General features: G+C 39.8%; 1 protein-coding gene across 1 annotated transcript; it reads right to left on the bottom strand.

Moving 5' to 3' along the window:
- Nucleotides 1-1,034: 1,034 nt before the first annotated feature.
- SIRT1 (sirtuin 1) lies at nt 1,035-22,742 on the bottom strand. The gene is made up of 9 exons (XM_075423097.1): nt 22,260-22,742; nt 19,645-19,761; nt 18,026-18,267; nt 16,552-16,704; nt 13,678-13,825; nt 10,338-10,417; nt 5,920-6,106; nt 3,988-4,548; nt 1,035-3,092 (listed from the first exon to the last, which is right to left on the bottom strand). The coding sequence occupies exons 1-9, from the start codon at nt 22,720-22,722 to the stop codon at nt 2,770-2,772; spliced, it is 2,274 nt and encodes a 757-aa protein (XP_075279212.1). The 5' UTR covers nt 22,723-22,742; the 3' UTR covers nt 1,035-2,769.
- Nucleotides 22,743-22,802: the final 60 nt, after the last annotated feature.

The following is a 22,802-nucleotide window of genomic DNA, read 5'->3' as shown; positions in this document are numbered from 1 at the left end:
GGTTCCTCTTCTGTTCAGATAACGCTGGCAAAGATACAAGAAAGAACAAAAAGCAGACTTCTTCATCTAGGTGTAGGAAAAGGTGCAGCTGTTTTATTCTAGACCAAAAACGTTTTTAAGTCCTTTCAAAGTAATAAGCAATTGATAGGGAAACATTATCTATATAAAAAGTTCCTAGTGTTTTTAATAATTTATTTCATGTCTTAAGTCTGTGAGTTTTATAAACAAATTTTTTTGCACGATACAGATGTAATTTATATTTGAGGGATGGTGGTTCAGAAGTACAGCGGAATCATCGAAACAGTAAGCTGTTACATAGTGGAAAACCAGTTAAACTGGGCCCTGGCCCTTGGAGGCAAACAGGAGGGGATCTTTGCGGTGGGGCGGTCAGTACAGGTGCAGCCCCCGGGGAAGCCATGGGCGAACCAAGGACTGACCCACCCAGGGCTGTGCAGCTGTGCCGGGCAGGTGAGCCCACCACCCCGAGGGAAGCACGGGCCTGCTCCTGGAGGCGTTGCCTGTGGGAAGGCAACACATAAGCAAAATATTTGTGTATGTGATGCCAAAATATGCCCTGAACTCTTGGGTGCTGCAGGTTCCTTACAGGGAGCTTCTCCTGGACGTGGCTTTTCAGGGCTGGGGTGGAAGCAGCAAGGGCCAAACGTGAAAGGAGCTTCGGGCTGGGTAGGGAAAGGGCGGCAGAGCTGCAAGGTGCTGCAACACCGGCAGAAATGAACGCTCGTGTGCAGCAAATACATCTGAAGTTAACGTAGGGTTTGAAAGGCGGAAAGTAGTTTTCTGAAGGATAAAGTTGCATTGTTGTTTAGGAGGTCGCTTCACCAAAGACAGTGCAGAATAGCTTCATTTGGGCTTTTTTTTTTCCTGAGGGGGCAGATGGAAAAAAGCAATTTACTATATAATGCCTTACATTAGCTAGGGTCTACCTTGACTTCAGCTGGCATCTTTTGTAAAGTTTTTAAGATCTAACTAGAAAGTAACAGAAACCAGAAATCAAATGACAATTTTAATAGACTTTAGAACAGAGTGTACGAGTATAAAACACTGGTTTTGTATTTCAAAAGTTGCAGGAAGATAGCCAGTCATTTTAAACAGTCTTCTACAAAACATATGCCAGTAGATTACATAAAAGACACTATATACAATATAAAAGAGCAGAAAACAATCCTCACTGTAAAAATAATTTAAACCAAAGTATTTAAATTTAAAATATCTCCTATAGCACAAACTAATACATTGTGACATGCAAGTGAAAACTAAACATACTGCATTCTTTAGTGTAGCCAAATAAGAGCTGTATTAAATTTGGACAATGAGACAACATGCCAACATTTTCTGATGAATACAGGAAACTGTTCTTAAATATTTATTAACTGATTTATGTTCAAAGAACAGCTACTATACATCTTCCAAAATGTAATAAATATTAAAGCAAAGTATATGAATAATCTACATTGTAGAATTCATTGGGCCAATGTTGAAAAAGTGGTTTATAGAAAAATGCTGTTTCACTTACTACTGCCCTGTGCAATTTTACAAAATAGTTCTAAAGGCTTGGAAACAATCCACACTTGAAAATTTGCAACATCCATTTTTAAGGCAGCCTAGCACGTGAATATACAATGTAATAAATTGAGTAGCTGCTTTGCTTTTAATATGCAAGGCAGAGCTAGCAGGTGGAAAATTGTCCCACCCGAGACGTGACCTCAAACCAGTGTGCTTCCAGGTCAGGTTATTAATCTGCGTTTTATCCACTCAGCAGGGAAAGCAGAGGCTCTCGATACTTGACTTCGTTTCTCCTGGGTTTGTTGCATCAGTAAGTATAAAGGAAGAGCTTATTTTTTCGCGCATTCTCACATGCTGGTAGAAACATCATTCTGAACTCAGCCTGGCTTCCACATTAGAGCCTTGGCAATTTATCAAATGCTATTTTTAATGCAAGCTGTGTTATATTCGACTTTCATATACGACATGAAAAACTTCTACAGTGGTGGATCCGCGTTGTTTAAAATGCCAGTGTTATAATTGCTAAGGAGCCAACGGCAACATCGCTTCATGTCCAGAGGAAGCATTAAACTCTGTAACCTAAGCATTTTCACAGCACGTCTTGATCAGTCTAAAAACCAGGATTTCTCAAGTGCTTGCTGTCTTGTTTCCATTTAACTATCTACTCACATTTAAGTATGTCTCAAACATACAAAGTAACTGTTAAAGCAAAAAATTAGCTGCCACAGTAGGTCTTAGAAAATGCCAGTGTTTAATGACAGACTCGGCAAGAATGAAAGGTTCAGCAGAAGCCTAGGAAGGTTTTAAATAAGCCAAACTGTTACAAAGCAAGAGGTGTGAAAATACCATTCTTTGGTCTAAATTAGCTGTTCCCTTTATATTAGTTTAACATTCCAATGGCTTTTTCAAAACTGTTTAAAAATAATATAAGCTGAAATTCATTAAGCAAAAATATGCATTATATACATGGATGCCTGATCAGACAGATGAACTTAAAAGTGAACGTAGTGACAATTGTTTAGATATTCCTAGTACCTTAAAAAAAAAGATGAGTTAGTGTTGAGTGTGCAGTAATAGAATTTTATTGAAAAAGGTAAAAAACTAAGCATGAAAATCTGTTTTAGTTGTTTATAAACACTACATCCTTATGGTTTTGTTGCTCTCAATTCAGACATAAACATTCATTCTGACATGCCAAAGCTCCTAATGCTGGTGGAAAGTTCCTGTAACCAGTCAGTGATCACTTTACAAATTGTTGCTTGGATGATCAGTCCCTGCAGCTTCATTTGTATAAGCTGATTCATCAGCTGCTGATTCATCTTGTTCAGCTCCATCTTCCCCAAATCCAGGTTCCTCTTCCCTTTCAGGAGCATCCTCATCCTCTATGCCATTGTAAAACTCCTCAATCTCGCTCTCATCCTCCACTTCTAAGCTCTGGCTACGGCATGAACCACTTTCACTACTGCTCCCACAAGAGCTAGAAGATATGATATCATCTTCAGAATCTGAGTATACCTCAGCACCGTGGAAAATATAGCGATTTGGTGGTAAAAACAGATACTGAGTACCTGAAACAGAATTTTAAAAGTCAGTAAAAGGCTAAAATAAATTATTCACACAAGATCTTGCAGACTTCTGGTTGGAAGGTGCCTACCTGCATATATGTATTTTCAACAGTGAAACTTTAACTGACAGATTACATTAGAAACCTGTTTATTTCAGTGCATGTGTATTTACTACAAGCACATTACAAATACACATGCTTTCACTGGAAAGCTCAGCATTCCTCCTCCCACCTCCCTTGGATGCAAAAGAGCGTTTAAACTTTAATGTTCAGCAGCTTTTTCATTGGTATACATGTTCACAGTACTTGACAAAGTTTAAAAACAGCCTTTGCTTTGGAAAGTTGCATTTTCATACCTGGTTCTTCATCCACACTGATTTATTTTATAGTGTGATAACTCGTTACATCAGCTAAGGGACTGCATACTGGAAGGCTTCCTTGGAAAGTCTAGAGCTTCCTTCAAACCAGGCCTGGCCCCAGCGGTGAGATTTGCTTTTCAGCTGCTATCATGACTTCATCATCCAGTTCTATTGCCATACCAAATTAGGATCTAGTGTAACCAGATCCTTAACACCTGAGGATCAAACTAATTTTTCTGAAAATGCATTTGAAAATGTTGGAAACTGATTTATTTTTTGATACTTACCTTCCACCTCCTAAACTTTGATCTTTTTAGGGAGTGTGTAATCACTGATTATAAAACCTATTATGAATTACAAAAAGGTTTCCTATTGGCATCTCCAAAAGAAATAAACAATACAATGATGAGCTATGAAGACACTTGTCTGAACAAAAACAACCACCAAAACCCACCGATTCCCTCTTATTCATTGCTTTAAGTCTAGAACAAACATCTTGGCCAAAAAAAACCCAAAATACTGAAAGCAGTTAACACTTACCATCCAGCCTTTTGCTAATCTGTTCTTTTGCAGATCTGTTTACCCAGCATTTCTTCAATATTTCATTTCTTTCTTTATTTTCACTGTTGTTAGATCCATTTTCCTTCATTGTTTCAGTGTTCATTAATTCACTAGTAGCATTTTCAGGGGTTTCTGACGATGTCTGTGTGTCCTGAAGCTTTTCCTCTGTGCAGGTCCCTTTTGTTTCTGAGGCAGGATCACAGTTTCCTACCCTATGTTCAGCTGGGTGTTCTGAAGACACCACCAAAGTATCCGGTGGAGTCATTCTTTCTGGTGAACTAGAGCCTTCTGAAATGTTTAAAGGGGTAGGCGGTAGCTCAGATGAGTGCATTTCAAGCTCCTTGTGTGATCGTGGAGGCTTTTCAGTTATTTCTGAAAGTTTTACGGAGTTGTAGCAAAGTTTTGTATATTCGCTACCTAGCCTTTGACATAATTCATTAATAATAACATCACAGTCTCCAAGAAGCTCCACATCAAAGTGTAGATGAGGCAAAGGTTCCCTATTAATTAAGATCTGAGGCACTTCATGGGGGATGGAACCTATACATAGAAAAGAGAATTTAAAGGTAGTCACTACAATTTCACTTTCAGCAGCGATCTACCTGGAAAGTTTGATTCCTCAGGCTCCTCTTCATACATTCACTTGCAACAAGACCAAAACAGATCAGGAAGAAGACAAGGAAACCTCAAATTTAACAGCAGCAGTTTGAGGTGCCATGCCTACTGTAGCCTAGCTAGATTTTTTTCCCCCATTTTTTTACAGTAAAAAGTGTTCCTGTGCTCCATTGCTGAGAAGCACATGCATAGAAATACTGACTACATCAACGTTTTGTCAGCTGTTTAAAAGAGTATTGAAATTGGTACTGTAATCTCTTACAAGAGTTGTGTTGATTTTGTGCATTCATTTTATGTCCTTAAGTGCACATGAAGAACATACTGCTGGTAAATGACATCCCACTAATTAGGTCAAAATATTTCCAGGTACAGTCTACACTGTACAGGATTGCTCAACCCATTTTTGATGTTTAGGCTTCCAAAACCCAACAGCTGGTAACGTAGCATTGATTCCTCGGATAAACCAGCAAATGAAATCCAGTTCTAGGACACAGAAGGAGCAATGGTTTGGGTAGCAGATCTTGAATTTCCAATCCTTATGCATCTCCCACCAGCCTGAACACTAGGCTCTGCCTCTGGTACAGCGACAAGGATGTTATGTCAAAGACCACGGATGCGGTAGAATTCCAGGTTAACAGTAGATGCTAAGCACGTGTCCTTCTCAGGCTTACATGTGAAAAGAATGTCCTTGGTACCAGTAAGTCTTGCACTCAGTAGGCAAATAAATCACCTGTCATGGTATTTGCTCAGCCCTCCTGAAGGGCATTTTTCTGTAATGTATATTAGCAGAGATGTTTTTCCATATCACTTTTAAAAGCTAAGGATCCAAACGGTGACGCACATATTAGTGCCGACTGTGTATCGTATAGTATTAAGGACTGACTTAAAAACAAGCTATAACTCAGACACCTGATGTACTTGGTTCCACGTTTATGTTTTTAAAGATGATTCCTTTCTAAATCTTCCAAGTAACTCTGAAAGCATATTGCAAGCAGGGAGAGAAATTAACTGAATCTCAGAACAAAGTCACGCAACGCTTAGGAGAGTAGTTTTTCATGTTACTATTTCATTGCCTTGGGATCTGCCTGGAGTGCAGAAAAAGCACTTAGAATTTGTTACATTCTCTATTTTGCATTTTGGCTTCACATATGCAATCAGTTTTCATCTTAGAAAACTAGATGCTTAATCTAGTTCTTCACTGAATCCAGTCAAAAGCATTTCTTGGAGCTCTTAACTCAGAATTTCACTTTTGATCCAAGTTTTTGGAAGAAAATAATACCAGGGATAGCCACTTACTTGGAATCAATGCTACTGGTCTTACTTTCAGTGAAGACCCAATGACAATAAGGAGATCAACTTCATTTTTGTCGTACTTCATGGCGCGATGGAACTGCTCAGGTAAGTTCTCTCCAAAGAACACTATATCTGGCTTCATGATAGCAAGTGGTTCATCAGGTGGACATCTGGGACACCTAGGTACAACCTGCATTAGAACACATTCTATTACTAGAGTGTAAGGCTACACCCTTGAAAACCTCAGATGTTGGCAATTCACAGGGACTGATTTAGGCAAGACAAAGAAGTTTCAGTGATATTTCCTCATTTTGTTTCTCTGTTCATATACAGACAAGTACATTTCTTACTCTACCCTGCAGAAACTGCACACACAAGTAATACTACAGCAGGAGTAAAGAGGGAGTCATCTGAGGTCAAAAGGGAGAAACCATGCAGATCTATGCCATGGTTCTTATCTGACAACTAAGCCAAAGTCCAGAAGTCATGCTCAGCACCAATGAGTAATTACCTCCTGTTTGATAGGAATATTTTTTTCTTGCTTTAATTGGAGCAAAAACTTAGATTTTGCTGTCAGTTTCCATTACAGGATCTGATATAAACCCCTTCCTAATCAAAGAGTATATTGTAGGCTTTACTTCTCTAATTTCTCCTCCTCTCCATGAGGGTATGTGTGTTACACATATGTAGCAACACAGCACTGTAGCAGGTGGCTAGCAAAAAGCATACAGGACAGGAACATAGGAAACACCTTTTGTTTGGTCTCCATTTTAAACTTTTCCAATTCCTCCAAAAACAGAGCAGAATCCTTGTTCACTGAAAAAAGTGGACAAGAATTATGTTTGTGGAGCAGTAGGCTCCCTTTCCTCCTGAAACCAGAGGATTTTTTGATCTTTGGGAGCTCTTTCAACTCTTTCCTATCTTAAGACTTTCAGATAGAAAAAAAAGCAAGAAGGTGAGCGATATATGTACGGACAATACTTCAATTACTGCTGATCAATTTTTCTCTCAAATAGTTCAGGTCTTCTCAGCTGTAGTGTTAAAATATGATACCCCAGATTACATCTAGGGAGCTAAATGTAGCTGCAATCCCATAGCAGTCATCACAAGCAAATTAGTGCTATGTAAAGGTGTAAAGAGATGTATCCTACCTATTGTAATAGAAAAATATATGAAAACTGACATTTAAATGCATAACAACTCCCTCTTGTACACAGAATATATGCAGAAAAAATAATACAGAACTTAGAAAGTTAAAATCAAAGAACCGGTTGGTGGATGTCTGCAGTAGGACAAAAGAATGCTTTCCATATGAGAAAACATCACAAGACCTTCCTCTAGTGTCAAAGGACCTCTGCCAAAAATTTAAGTCTTCAAACAAAGAATCTGATCCTTCTTTGAAGAAAACCTTGTGGGAAGGATGCGTAAGAAGCAATATGGCACAAGAACTAGGAATTGGTATGGGGGAAACCTTCACCATGCACCCAATTCTAAAGAGCATCGAGTAACCCCATGCTAAAGAGAAACCAACTAAAGAATTCCCCAAAAAGGAGCAGACAGGTAGAATGAATCTTGAACTTTTTCCTCAGATCTGCACGTATTAGAAAGAGAGCTCGTAACACACAAACAGCTTCAACTTTTCTGAAGCTTTTTACCCTGCTGTCTCTTCTGTTGATGTTAGTGATGTCTTTGCACTTTCAGTTGGAAGCTTAGGGAGGGAAAATAATTTGCTCTGTGTTAGGAGGAAGATGAAATGAAGACTTCTAATTTTTGATTTAGAGAGACCAAGTAATATTAACTCCGTTTCCATCATTTCTCACAGGAAGTCCAATGACTTGTGACTTAGTGAATTTCTGTAGAGCAACTGATGTCCCTATCCAAATCAGGAGAGACACTGTAATGGGCCCACAAATGTGTTTCAACACTACACTACTCACCAGCTTCTCTGCTAATCCTCAAAGGTCATCAGTAAGGGGGAAGATCTATTCCAAGAGCTGAAATTGATACCAAGAAGTTAAAGCTAGGTAACTGGCCACTCAATTGCCTAGGGTCCTCCTTTCCTTCCGAAGCAGTGCTCCCCCAGAACCCCACCACCTCTGCTGATGTGTTTGTCCAGTGAAAGAGAAATGGAATTTCTCATTGACTATTGATGTTATCTGTATATCAAAAACAAGATTAGTAAAGATTATGTTCTCTTAAGAATATTCAAGAACTGGTGCATGTTTTCCATTTCTTGGGCCTTTCTGTCCTAAATCTGAGACCCTTTCACTATCTCTTGAAGCTGCCTAAAATAGTCAAAAGCAAAGTAAAAGTGATGTTTTTGGAAGTGACTGACAGTTGTTCTGTTCACAAGTTCCATGTGTAACTGCTGCTGCTTCTCACTGAGAAGGATGGTTGTGTACAGCAACCAAGAGAAAGAATCATGCTACAGGGAACTAACACATTATCTTGGAAGTGGCAAAAGAATGAAGAGCAGCAGCAAGAAATTGGTAGTTTTCTGAACAGATGATCTCAAACAATTCTCAGTCTATAATATGTTGAAAGGAAATCCTGGCAGAAAGATGCTAGCTAGACTCACTTCCTGGTGAAGCACTCATGACCATCAGGGGATGGACCACAGCAAAGGAATGGTAGTCTTTGTAGGGAAAACCAAGGACCTGGGGCTGTGTATAACTGAACTTTCAAGTAGTGCAGGACAGCAGAGACTAGAAACTGGATTTTCTATTAGGACCCAGGGCCAAAACCATTTTTGTGAAGGAGGACTTGTTAGAGAATAAAGCTGTTTTGGAATGTACAGTGCTTTGTTTCTTAAGTACAGAAAAGGTTTCTTTTGATATCTAAGGAGCCAAATGCTTATTTTAGAGAGGCAACAGAAAAACCGCATAGCACTGGTTTGGGAAATGCAGGCTACGGAATAAAGATAATGATGGCAAATAGAACAATTATTTTTTTCAGGGACAAAGGAGGAAGGATATGTTTTCTTTCAATAGCTCTGTTCCTTGTTGTGTGAAATTATATTTGGCAATAACCATACTTATTTTGCATTATGAAAATAATTGACTATTAAAGCTAAGGTCTGCCCTGGAAAGATACACCTGGCAACAGTACTCTAAGATTAGGGCTGAGAGATGGAGTGTAAGAAGCTCCTTCAGTCCCTCTTTGTTCTCATTATGCAGAAGTATTGCTACAGGCTTCTCTCCACTCCGCTTCCACGCTTTCATTACTGACCACCAGCAGGGATGGGCCATCGGGGCACAAGTTTGGTTCAGCATATGAACATACAACGATTAAAGTGTTGTTAGGAAAAGGAGACCGGACCACTAACAATCAAAACATAAAATTACAATATGCTTAGGAAGGTTGTTTAGATGGAAGAAAACCTAAACTCCAACCAGCTGGCTTTGAAGGTAAAGGAGCAGCAAACATCCGTAAGATAAGAAGTTCTCAGAAATAATATTCTTAGTAGCAAAGGAAAACAGATTTCACATTCAATATTTCAGTGTTACAAAGCTTCAGGCTTATGAGATTCACATTTCTTAAAGCTTTAGCTCAAGCATCTCTTCTGAAAGGCTTTCATCAAATTCTATTTCAAATGTAATACCTGAAAGATTTACATCCCTTCCATGTTTCTCATCTAAAGTTGCAACTGCAGACTCTAAGCATTTATCAAAAAAGCGTAAGCCTGCAGAAAAAGAGTCCCCTTCCATGTGTATAAACAAGATCTTTTTGATCAAAGCTTCATCATCTCTGTTCCTTCAGAAGAAGAGGAAGGAGAGCAAAGCGGGTCTCGCCAAGCCAAAGGTTCATCTGGTCTGACAGAGCCGAACTAACTCCTGCCTTGGCCCTGGAGCACTTCACACCCCGATGTGGGGAGTTTGGAATATGGAATAGTTCAGAAGTCCTGCAAAGCAACGTTCCACATCTCATTTGATCCTCTTCCTTGTTCAGAGGCTGCTCTGTAATTAGCAATTTCTCCATTCACCATCTACTGTTTAAACATATTTTTAACGTAGGTAAATGGTCAAAGAGCAACCAATGTTATAAATAGCTAAGAATTCTTTCTCAGTGTGACTGTAAGCTCAGGTTAACATAAAACAGGTAGAAATCCAACTTTGCACTTACCATTTTAACCTCTGCTTTTATTGGAGGTGCCATTAAAAAGGGACTCATGGTTTTGTTCTGCTTTTTCCCCATCACCTAATTTTTGCAGTATACTGTTTGAGTATACTTTTAAATACTAGAGGAAATGCTAAAACACAGATAGACACTTTATGAAATACATGCAAAGATATGTAGCCTTTTAAAAGCAGATCTTTTGAGCAATCCAAGTATTATGTTTTGGGGTGGGGTTTTTTTTCTTGATTTTTGAGAGAGAGAATGACTTAGTAGAAAGCTGCAGTGAGTTAAAGTAAATTTTTTACCTGATTGAAAATATCTCCTCGAACAACTTCACAATCAACTTTGTATTTACAGATCAGGCAGGAAGCTGTTGCAAAGGAACCTGAGGGGAAAAACCCGTATGGCAGAAATAAGGATTTTCAATCATTCAGATTTGGTCTTTTTGCCCAAGCTGTTTTGACACAAAGGCTGTTATGTTGCAGTGCTATAAAAATCAGTTATTAATGAGTAATGTAAAATTAAGAGAATATATTTGTAGTTCTTCTAGATGTTAGTCAGCAGAAATCTTGTTTTAGGAGTAATGATATACCACATGCATGTCCACACAAATTATATTGTGTCCTCTCATTCCAACCTGTGCAAGCATATATACAAGGAGAGAAGAACAGAACCTTCCCTTTTCCTCTTTACTCAACTAACAGTAGGGCCGACAGCGCTGCAAACAGCAGCAGCAGTACATCAGCCCACATGAACTCAAGAAACTGGAGGGCAAAATAAGAAAATGCATTAGTAAAGACTTCACTGTAGGCAACTAAGTAGCAGTACTGTTCCTCTCAGCAGAAGTGAGAAGTTACAGCTGTACTCTTCAAATTGAAATACTGCTCTGGACTTGGCATCCAGCGTAGCTACTGTGTTTATTATTTGGCAAGACCGTGTTAAGCTGGCTGCTCCAGCCAGCCACTTGGTAGCTACTGTAACTGGCCTGTTTCCGGAGCAGCTGAAGGTGATGCCCAAGTATCTGGTAGAGCATTCCTGTCTTTGCCTACTGGGAAAGCTTATCACGTGGCTAACACGCACATGAAAATAAACAGTGTGAAGTCATTGTAGCAAATGAGAGAGGCCTTTTGGTGCGCACATGTCCAGCAGAGATAGGCCCACAAGGCCTTGTATCTGTGAAAGGAATAATGCTAGAAGTTGACAGAATGCTGAAGAATAAAGTAGAAAAATCGACAGATTTTCTCCTGACCATGAAATAAGGAGTAAAAAAAATAAAAAATTAAAACTTGGGGCTCTTTGACCCTGCACTGGATTGTGTCACTCATACAGTAGAAGTCTGAAACTCTCTAACTTCTAATGGTGATACGAGGGCAGTAAGAAAGCCCTGTGACTAAGTAATGTACGGAGAGGTACAAAAGTCTCTCTTCAAAAGGAAACTTTTAGAAAGGTAACTGTTAAGATGTTGAAAGCTTTGCAGAAGCTAGGAACAGCTAAAAATCTCTGGTACTAAACTTTATCTGGAGTATTATTTCACGTCACCCAAACCAAACATGTTTTCTGCTCATAACCTACAAAGCAGCCAACCAACACTTAACACGACTAAATGAAGGGATTCCAGGGCTAAGTACAACACCAAAATACGCTTTGGGGATATTGTATCTGGGTAAGACAAAGAGAGTGAAAGCACAGAAAAACCTGGAGGAGATCATTTATGAACAGCTGGCAGTTCAGGTCTGCTAATCGCTGCTGGCATGGAAAGTGCACAGCTGCTGAACCGCTTGCTCAGCATTGCAGCTCCCAAAACTTGAGGGATTCCAAAGACTACAGGAAGTACGGCAGTTATTTTCTCATTATAATTTGTTTACAGTAATAATTTAGGCCTTTATACAGTGTGTTAGGGTCATGTCTGTAAGGCTAGCAGGCCTAACCTTGTCTGAGGCATCTGTTGCTACCTACTTGCAACTCTGTTATGTGAGTTATTTTTCACTGTCAGAAGGACTTGATCAAGAAGTTATGCTGCCCCATGCGTGAGTCATGTAGTCAGCAGGCCACTGCCTCTGATCATTCAGCTACAGCAATGGCAAGGAATATGATCTAATTCCAGACATGTTGGTTGAATGCAACAGCAATTTTAAATTCAGAAAATACATCTAAGATAAGTTTTTGTAGTAGCAACTTTACTGTAGGCCTGCAGCGTGAAATGGGTTCAAAGGTTATATAGCAACTCCCAAAATCATTACAACATTCCTTGTCATTTGGCACACTCCTGATTAACTTGCCATTGCCACAGCTAGATAAAAAAGATAGAATACACACAACACTATAAACCCTCGTGTAACAGAATTTCAGTTTCTCTTTAGCCACCACCATTAGTCAATTAGCATTTGTTAAAGAGCAGCGTAACTGTATGCCAGATAAAGCTTGATGTGCTCAAAACAGCCTTTGCTAATTCCCAAAGGCCTCAAAATCTCAAAAGTCCTTACCATGTTTTTAAAGAATCTTTTTAATTTAAAGTCAACTTGTACAGGACATACACTAGAGATGGCCTGAAATTACTGTAGTATGCAACTGAAAAATTCCAAGTAGGAAGCCTGGATGTGGCACTGATGTGCAAAAACACAACCACGTAAGGATTTCAAGATAAATACCCAATATAGAATGACAACCAAAAGAAAATGCATGACACACCCAGTACAGATGGAAACTAGCACTAGATGCGGGTTATTCGACAGGTAGGGTTCTACTGTGTGCTGTTTGGTCACCACGACAGAACAGCGTGCTTGCTCTGTTTGACTAAAGAAAATTGACAAATCTGGCACTGAGCTAAGCTTTGTAGATACGGATGCCATGTGAGTGTGGTCCCTGGAAAAGGTGGAATTAGACAGGCCTTATGAACATGCCAACACTGCTTTTAAGCAATTTAATTGCCAGAAGTCTACTAAATGATCCAAACATACACTTTAAGAACTCATTTTCTACATCCTTTCCTTAAAAATGGATCTTTGGCCTTTTAGCTTGACAACTGCAAGTCCTTGGAAATATAAAGCATATCAAGCAACTAATTAAGAGATTCCACTTAATTTGTTATCATAATTACAGAATGTGTATGACATTGAAGGTGTAACAAGATGATGTTCAGTTCAACTGAACTGGTAATTAATCCACAATATTTTATACATGAGGTAAAGTCACTGAAGCATCGGGATATTTTCAGATTTCAGTGGAACGTGTTCTAAATGAACAATCAGGTAACAGCTAAACTCCATTTCATTGACAGTGGGAGGGACCTATGAAAAGACTGATTTCCACGCTATGTTCTCATACGTGAATATAAAGAAGCACAAAATACATTACAAAAGTTAAGGTCTAAGCTTGTGCGAACAGGGTGTAGATCTTCACTGATACACAGACCACCGTTTATCAAGCATACTTTCTCAAAGAAGTATTTCCACTTGAAACACTTCTGATTTAAATACTTAAGCTACCTAAAAAAAAAATTCAGCATTTTAAAAGCAGAATATTTGTTGCCAAAATATACCAATTCAAGAAAAGAAAATAAATTCCAGTAGCGATTACTTTGTCACATGCACCAGTAGAAATCATTCCTACACATAAAATAAGAAAAGTGAAACTAAAACCACTAACCATGACACTGTATTATCCTTTGGATTCCTGCAACCTGTTCCAATGTGTCTATGTTCTGAGTATAGTTGCGAAGTAGTTTTCCTTCTTTATCCATCAAAGCTATGAACTTGTGACAGAGAGAAGGCTGGAATTGTCCTGGGTAGATTTCCTAGGGAATTCAGAAGTACATGAGAAATTGTAAGTGAATACACAATGTCTTTATTCTGACTTCAGCAATTCACAGAGCTGAGTATTACTGGTAATGATTCTGTCAGCAGTTAATGTCACTCCCTTTGCATTTTGCCATTTCTCTCAGATCCAACTCCTCTTTCAACAGCTGAGCTTCTGATCATATCAGGATGACTTGCTCCACGCGGAAGCTGGTATTTTGTTCTTCATACAGCATAAAAGCAAGGTTTAGGTCCTTTTTGGTTTTGAGAATTATGAAATAGGAAAGCTTTTTTACCTTTCTAAGTGTCAAGTAACCTCAATATTTATTAGAAACATACATGGTTTAACTGCAGTCAGACAAAAATTTCATGAGGCATTTGGATTCTGGTCTTTTTGTTTGTGATAAGCAGTTTTCCATTATCAGCAGCCGTTCCTGGAAGACGGAAGCCCAGAAAGCAGAATGACATTGGATATAAGGGGGAAGACAGGTGGTACTCAGACCAGCTTTGCTTATTTAGCCGGTTACAATAGTCATCAAATTAATTAGTAGAGCAATTCCACTGTGTCCGATAGATGCTTAGCCTTTCCATTAGATCAAGGCAGAGGAGGTGGGTGTATCTAAGGAGTATATGGAAAAATTGTAGGCACTTCTGTGGAATGGTTTGGTGTTTGCTCACAGTGAACAAGGATCCTGCCAAAAGGAAACATTATATGTAGGCACCCAGCTGAAAGCTCCACACTAGGAACCTGTCTAGAGCTGACCAGCCCGGGTGGTACCTCTGGTTGCTGTGCAAAAAGGACAGCAGCAGCACCACCACTCTTCTCAGGAGCACTTATTTAGGGGAGGAACTTGAATTCCAGACCCTCTGTTCTCCAGTCTGTCACCACTGAACAGCAACTGGGCTGGAGTGTCACCTGGGAAAGTGAGGCCTTTTTACAGAGAAAGCATGAGAGAGTCACTAGCCAAAAGAATGTTAGCAAGGAGGCTGCTGCCTGCCTTTACCAGTAGTTATTTAAAGCTGAACCAAAAGTTCTAGCACAACAGTGAACTGTTAAATTAATCTTTGCGACAGCTCCGCCTTCAGCTGCCATATAGCCGAACTACTAACAAACAAAGACAGACTTTTTGAAAGCATTTATTTTTGCCCAAAATATTTCAGGTTACTCATAATTCTGAAGCTACATGGGACTTTGGAGTTAAACTGCGGCAATGATCAATGATTGCTCCTAGTGCTATTACCTAGATTATGACTAGCCTATTATATTATTATAATCGGATATTCATGTGATCTTAACAGCTTTTATATCTTCGTCTGAAGAATCAAGACATGTTCTGCCACAGAGCTCTGCAAATTTCTTTGGCCAGTCTTTTTCCCTAGAATTAAAGGAACTTAAGATTTTTTGGAATAAGAAATCAGTATTTAACTGAGCTGATAGACAGAAAAGGAGAAGTAGGAGAAATCATTTTAGTAAAAAAGTATCAGCCAAACTGGATTTGGACTGTTCTGGTAAAACCTGTGTACAGACAGGCTTCAAGTAGGTTGGGTTTTTTTGTTGTGGGTTTTTTGGTTGGTTTTTTTGGTTGTTTTGGTTTTGTTTTTGGTTTTTTTTTTAATATAAAAAGCCAAGGACCTGAATATACTAACGGGCATCAAATTATTTTAGTATCTGGATAAGAGACTTTCAGAGAAAGCTAAGCAACTGAAGAATGCATTGACTTTTCTTTTCCAATCTTTAAAATAGAGCAGCAGCATAAATTGTGAGCGAAGGGAAGAAAAAGCGAGCATAACTAGTAGTAACCGATTTTCACAAGTCCTTACTGGTTCTGTAGTAATTCTTACAATATTTTGGGTTTGATTTTTTTTGTCCCAAGGGAATTCCAGACTAAATGCAACTATTTTTTGTTTCTATGTATGTCTACAACTTCTACCATTCCTTCTTGTCTCAGAGATGTACTCCCTGCTTTTTAAATTACACAGTTTAATATCTCTAACATCTTTCCAAAAACTGCTGCATTCTCTGTTTTAAGCAAACACAGTCCCTGCAAAAAGCCTTTAATTCTAAGATGTACAGATCCTCGTGACAGCTATATCGCAACCAAACAAGAACAAACTCATTAGTGCATGAAACTGCTTTACTCCTCTTAACAGTAAATACAATGATAAAATGTGAATGCATTGTATGACATTGAAGAACGTGCCACAGCATATCAAATTCAAATGTAGCTTTCCACATTACTCAGGTGCTGGCCAAAAGTTTCTCATATGCTTTATTTATTCAGAGAAAGTAACAGCAGTTCAGATTACTGAGGTTTGCTCAAATAATAAGTTTTTATTTATCCTCCCTGAAATTAGAGACACCATCTAGCATGGTTGTATGTATAATAAACTTATAACAGGAACAGTAAAAATAAGCTTAAAAAGAAGACAGAATGTTGCTAAATATTTCTAGTAAGGCTAATACGTGGTTGTATACAATGACTGCAGTAACGCTGAGGAATAAAATTGATACATTGCAAAGACCTGCCCAAGGAGAAAGTTATTATGCCACTGAATGAGGTCTCTCATTAAAGTAAATTCAATATATTAACATAATTTTCTATCTTGTTTATAAAAAGAGACAAAGATACTACTTTGTTAACAGAATAGTTTTATATCTGATTTATGCATTTTAATATTGTTTCTGTCTTTACTGACCAAGATAAGAACTGTAGAAAAACCATACCTTCGCAAACTTAAAAAATGGCCTGGGATCCTTTCTGAAGTATTCTATATCAAACATTGCTTGAGGATCTGGAAGGTCTGGGAAGTCTACAGCAAGGCGTGCATAGATGCCATCTCTTGATCTAAAGTCAGGTATTCCACAAGACACAGACACCTGAAATATATTTTTGCAATCTCAAATAAGCAAAACTACATACTGGGCTATTAAAGACTTGCTATGATACAAATTATTTGGGAAACCACATTTCTGTACGCTCACAGTGCTCAGAGACATTAAGAACAAAACCAGTCTGGGTTATCTGTATTTATTTTTCTTTTTTTTTTTTTCTTTTTTTGGACCAATATAGGAAATCCCAAATCACAAGCAGAGAAAATAGCACAGAAACAAGTCTGACAACTGGGCAAAAACCCCTTTAGTATAATCCATACAGGCAGTAACAGGACACCAGAACTTACTTTTACTACTGGAAGTTTCATAAGAAGTGAACAAAAATTTAAATTTGATTAGTAAATGTTCATTGATCTGCCAACTTCTGCTTGGACAAGGTGGTTGATTTTTATTTCCTTTTTACATGCTAATGCAGTAACAGAAGAGATTCTTACTTCTGATGAATAAACCCCTTTTGATAAACAAACATTGTCTATCAAAGCACTGCAGTAGTCAGTAAAGACTAAAATTTATTGTCTCAGACTACCCCAAAACACTATGGGAAGAGGAGGAGAAACAGGTGTATGATAGCAATTATAGAAGCAGCAAGATTGGGTAATGGAAGCAGTGCTTTTCTGACAAGCAGATTTGAATTACTCCTCTTTTCTGAATGGTGTCACACCCTCTGTGTATGAACAACAGAAGCAAAAAATGATAGGCTTTTGTATCATGATCTGGTACATAGGTATGAAGCTGCAAATGTACAACACTTTCAAAATGTTCTTTAGTAAAACAGTGAGTAATCTTATTACCATCATGGAGTAGCATGTTAAAAGTAAAATTCAGTCTACTGAAATCTAATCAAACTCTCCTTATAATCCTCCCCCCTCGATCCTTTTCTTCCCCCCTCCCCCTTGCACCCCCCCCGAGTCCTATTTTTCTAGTCCCTCTAGCTCCATCAGGTATTTTAAGAGATCCACTGGGATTTTGTTTTAAAAAAATTACCTTTGTTTCAAATAAAAAAATGACTAGGATAGAAAATGTTCTGGAACAGGCAGATGTAATTTTATTCCATACCTGTTTTGCATGGAAGCAACTGTTTAAGAGTTTAAATGTTTAAGAAAAGAGATCTTGTAATTTCCAACTTAAGCTCCAGTCTTGCAGTGTGCATCGTTCTAGTGGACAGCTGTGCCTCCTCTTCCTGTCTAGCACAATTATTTGATTATGAACGTTGCCAGGGTCACATCATCTGCGTGCTGTAAAGCACTGGATAAGTATTTAACCAACTGTCTATATATTCTCTCACTGTCACTGCAGCAATACGTACCCCAGCTCCAGTCAAAACCATTATTTTTTTGCACTCTTGTAAAAGTTTCACAGCATCATCAATAGTATTAATATCTTTTCGTTTTTTTCTTTTTGGTGGTTCTGAAAGAATGTTTATAACAATTTGCCACAGTGTCATATCATCCAGTTCAGGTGGAGGGATTGTTTCTGGTAGCAGGTCTTTCAGAATTGTCCGTGGGTCTGTACCTAGCATGAGATGCTGCTGAACAAAAGTGTAGGGACCTAAGAAAATTAAAAAACATAAAAATTTAAAATTGAGTGAAGTACTTCAGATTATTATAAACATCATCGCATTTATTAGTACTTGTTACTACAATTTTATTAATCCAATTTAATGCTTCGTTCATGAAAACCCCTGGATGTTTTGGTCTAAATTCTGAAGTGATAGTATAGCTAGGGGTTTTACTTATTTATTATTATTTTATGTTAACCCATCAAGGATTTAATAGAAAGTTAGTCAAGGTAGAAATCCCAGTTCACAGAAAACTTGATGGCTCTTAGAGGTGCACTTATTTAGCAACAAGATTTTTGCAAGTCATCTCCATTTTATGCCTTCATTTGCATTTTTCCAACAAACACACATATACTTTCTAGTCATATTTTAAAGCATCACCCTAAAGAGACAAATAGGGCCCACGAATCCATGGATGTTTGTTGTTCTTTCTGTCGTCTAACACTAATGATTTCAGACATGACCTCCTAAAGCCATCAAATCAATCTTTCTAGAAACACTCAAGATTAGAGCGGTAGAAGAAAAACAGGCAAATCTTAAGAAGCTAAACTGACTAAGAGGACCCCAACAGCTATCACTAAGGCTAGTTACAATACATATAAAGAAAACAATTTTATACATATTTATCCAAAAGATACCATCAGTGATCCTGGAATGAGGGATCAGCAAAGACAACACATGGACAGATTTTAAGTGGAATATTGTGTTGTCGGAATGCGTTTTCGTGCTGCTATTTTTATCAATACTGGCGAAATGAACACTGTGATATTACCACGCCTGTGTAAGACAAAAGACCTCAAGTGCCAACCCCACTGCACCCTGAAGCCCCTGTCCCACACAAGTCACCTGTGACCTTAGTAGTTATCTCGCCACTCTGTGAGGCGAGAACTTTCTACTGAGTTCCTAACTGCCACGCTTAACTTATCTATTGGTAATATGCAATATATATGCAGACTAATAATTCCCAAACTGATGTAATACTTAAGACAGTGAGCCCTACAGACTGGCTAAAATCATACAAGAACCATCTTCTTGTTCCTTAAGTATTAATACCACTATGTAAATAGGCTAGAAATATGCCATAAATTGGTTCCAATTTAGTGAGTCTGTGTGTTATGCTTTTAATATGGATCACGGCAGGATTTCCACACAAAAAAGACATTGACAATTTTAATCAAAATACAGCAAGTTTAAAGAGTTTCATTTTTAAACTCCTTAACATACAGAATACAGTCAACAACTCTAAGAAGCTCAAAAGCAGTAATTGCCAGGTTTTTTTGCAACGGAATAAATCATCTGAAGACTGGGAAGAATAAAACAACTGTTCAAAGGCAAACAGCATCTAAGAACGTTATATAGGCTTCTACCTATACGTGGTCTTGGGGTCCAATCACTAGAACTTGCATGTGAGGCTCTGTCATCTTCATCACTATCACAGGAGTGAAAACCATTGGCTATGATTTCATCACTAAAAAGGAAGTTATCTGCAAGACAGCACAACAATGAGGGATTACACTTGAGCCAAATGGCACAGATACGTATGTAAATGTATCACAAACCCTAAAATCGTATGCTTTTAAAGTTAATTGCAATGAATTTTATCACTTAGACACAGAAAGTTTCTAACTTTTTCGAGTTTATAGATATGCTTTCAAGCCTTCAGTAGATTTGCTATCTTAATACTGGGCTGGATGTTGACCTTAGCGAAAGTTTCGTTCTATAAGGTCTTGGGCATTACGGTTTTTTTGTATCTTAAAAAAGAATCCAACTGTTTTAAAAGTATAATTAAAAATGCCTCTCTTACAATTCTCGCTTCATTCAGCTGAGAAACTGGATACAATGAAAATGTATCACCATGTATAGACCAATCTTTGACTAGGTTTTATGAGCACAACATTTTAAAAGAAAGTCCCAAATACTCATTTGGATACTGCTACATTACAAAACGTTGTGAGCCTGTTATCTTGCCACTGAGCTGCAATAGGTGACCACATATGCACTTTTATGATCCTTGAGTTATGATAGAAAATGTGCTCCCTTGAACCACCTTCACTAAGTTTTATCTCATCCATTTTACCCTGCAGCTGGGTTTGGCTTTGAGCACCGCACAGTTACTTCAGCTCAGCTCGTGGCCTTAAGCCAGAGTAACTCAATCTAACTTCACCATGTATCTAGATGAAGGAGTCCAAAGAAGAACGAGATACTCATCTTACAGCACGTGTTACTAAGCTAACATTTAAGGGGAAATCTAAATTTTAATCTCAGCAGTTTATTAGAATATAGCCTGCTAAACTTTTGTTATTGGCTTTTTTATTACAAATAACCACAGCAACTGCAGCTTAATTTGTTGAAAATCTCAGACTGTGAACAAAGGAGAACAAGTTTCAGTCATACTCCTTAAAGCAAAGAATCACTCTAATAGTTTTCAATCTCTATTTGAATAAACCCCTACAATATTTTAGCTAGGCTACTTCACTTTACTATTAAATAAAGAACACCACAAAACATCATCACTTTTTATTCAGAGATTGTGTTGTCCTGTTCTTTCCTTTCTTCACATCAATACTTTATTTTGATCAGAATGAAGAGGTAGAGGACAGAAATTTGCTTTTTGTACTTGCTGTCTTGTTCTTCTGAGACCACAAGTGCTCTTTTGACATTACCATTTCTTATTATTCATCTACGTATTTACAAGCATTTCACTTCCACCTCATTATGCATCAAGTCTGTGAACATACTATGCAAAAAGCATTATGAGGAAGAAAAAAGTTGATTAGTACGCATCACTAAGTTTTACAAAAACCACCTTTATGTCTACTACCTAAAGAATCAAAGTCTACATTGTTAAAGACTCATCTTGTACAGGTCACACTGTCCTGTATTTAGGAAACACTGTGGTAGATACAAACAGGCTAAAGTAACAGTTGAAATGGTAACACTTCCTGGGTGTTGAGGTGGTTCCTCGAAGGACTCAAGGGAACGCTTCCCAGAACTAAGCCATCTACAGCAAAACATGCCTGAGGATCTGAGCAACTTGAGCAAAAAGGCTTCGCAAAAGTCATCTGCAAGAGATCGTCAGCTTTCCTCTTGTGCTGTTCCAGTGGAGTTTTTACATACCAAGTCTGTTCCAAGCATATCATACAGCTCTGTTCCCTTCTGGACAGCTGCTGCACAGGCAGAAATTTTCTGTAGAGGTTTACTACGGAGTTACAGGTAACATATCTTTAACTGCATTGCCAGATGAAACGTAAAGACTTTACCAGCAGAATGCAGTATCTTATACCTTTCAAGAAGTCTTTCCAAAGCACTACCTTAAAAACCAAAATGAACAAAGGAACCCCTTCAAAACCTATCTGTTTCAATAACGCAACGCAAGGTATTTTTGTACTGCTGCGGCCCAAACACTATGCTTCAAACAGGAGCTGCAAAGAAACTTTTGGGAAGATTATAGTTTATGTTTGTGCTGCAGTCACCGAAATCTTAAACAACTGTAACTCCAAGTTACTTAGAGAATTCTCCAATACTGCTGCTCCCGTGCGAGTTTCCAAGAAACAGAAATAGAATAATTAGCATGGCAGAAGCTGTGAAAGGGCAACGGGGCTTGTGATTTTTTTCGTTTTCAGTAACTTGTTTCCAGCAGCACAGCAAAATGAATGTTTCCAGAAAGAGGAGCCCAGTCAAGACCCTGCTTTAAAGCCCAGCACAAGAAACAACCGGCCCTGACAGGGTTTAGCTGGCACTGGAACCGACCAGGCTTAGAGAAACGGACGCAGCTCGCCACGGCGCAGGGGTGACCGCAGCGCGGCGGGAGCGCCCGCTCCCCCCGGCCCGGCCGAGGCCAGCGCCGGCCCCGGGCTGCGGCGGGCGAGCCCCGAGCCGCCCCGTGCGGCCGTGGCGCGGCGGGAGAGGGAGCCCGCCGCGGGCTGCGGGGCCGGGCCCGCCCCGCCGGGCCGAGCGGAGGGGGGAGGGAGGGGGTCCTCACCGGGATGCGGGGCCGGCGCCTCGTCCGCCCCGTTTGAACACTGCGCCCGCCTGCAGCCAATGGCCGCCTCCGCCGCGTCTTCGCCGGGCGCCGCCTCCGCCCCCTCCCCCCGGCCCCACTGCCGCGGCTGCGGAGGCGGCTCCGCCCGGGGCAGGCCCCGCCGCCCGGCCCTATCGTCCGCGCTGCTCCAGACCGCCGCCGCCGCCTCTTCGTCCTCGTCCTCCACCCGGCCGCCACCGTCGGCGCTCACGGCTGCCGTCTCGACCGGCGGCTCCGCCGCCACAGCGGCGGCGGGCAGCGGCCCCGCGCCCCGGTCCGGGCGTCGGGCGGGCGCCGCGCCCCGCCCGCAGCCGCCGTCTTCCGAGTCCAGGCGCTGGCGCTTCGGAGCGGGCTCGGCGCTCTCGGCCGCGCCGCCGGGGCCGCCGTCGCTCGGACGTAGGAGCGGAGCCTCCTCGTCCGCCATCTTGGAGCAGCAACCGCCACCCCCTCACTCCCTCCCTCCCGCCCGGCGCAGCGCGCAGCAGCGCCTCCGCCGCGGCCCCC

This window comes from Opisthocomus hoazin, chromosome 6, assembly GCF_030867145.1.
Source record: "Opisthocomus hoazin isolate bOpiHoa1 chromosome 6, bOpiHoa1.hap1, whole genome shotgun sequence".
NCBI classification, from domain to species: domain Eukaryota; kingdom Metazoa; phylum Chordata; class Aves; order Opisthocomiformes; family Opisthocomidae; genus Opisthocomus; species Opisthocomus hoazin.
The sequence above is the reverse complement of the archived record's forward strand: the minus strand, read 5'-3'. Positions and strand labels throughout refer to the sequence as shown.

Excerpts from the sequence above, each read along its gene's own strand:
- SIRT1 (XM_075423097.1), bottom strand. The coding sequence starts at position 22,722 with ATGGCGGACGAGGAGGCTCCGCTCCTACGTCCGAGCGACGGCGGCCCC. Across the intron at positions 16,705-18,025 it reads TGGTTTTGACTGGAGCTGGG|GTGTCTGTGTCTTGTGGAAT; the intron begins GTACGTATTGCT and ends AATATATTTCAG. Across the intron at positions 13,826-16,551 it reads CATTTTTTAAGTTTGCGAAG|GAAATCTACCCAGGACAATT; the intron begins GTATGGTTTTTC and ends TGAATTCCCTAG.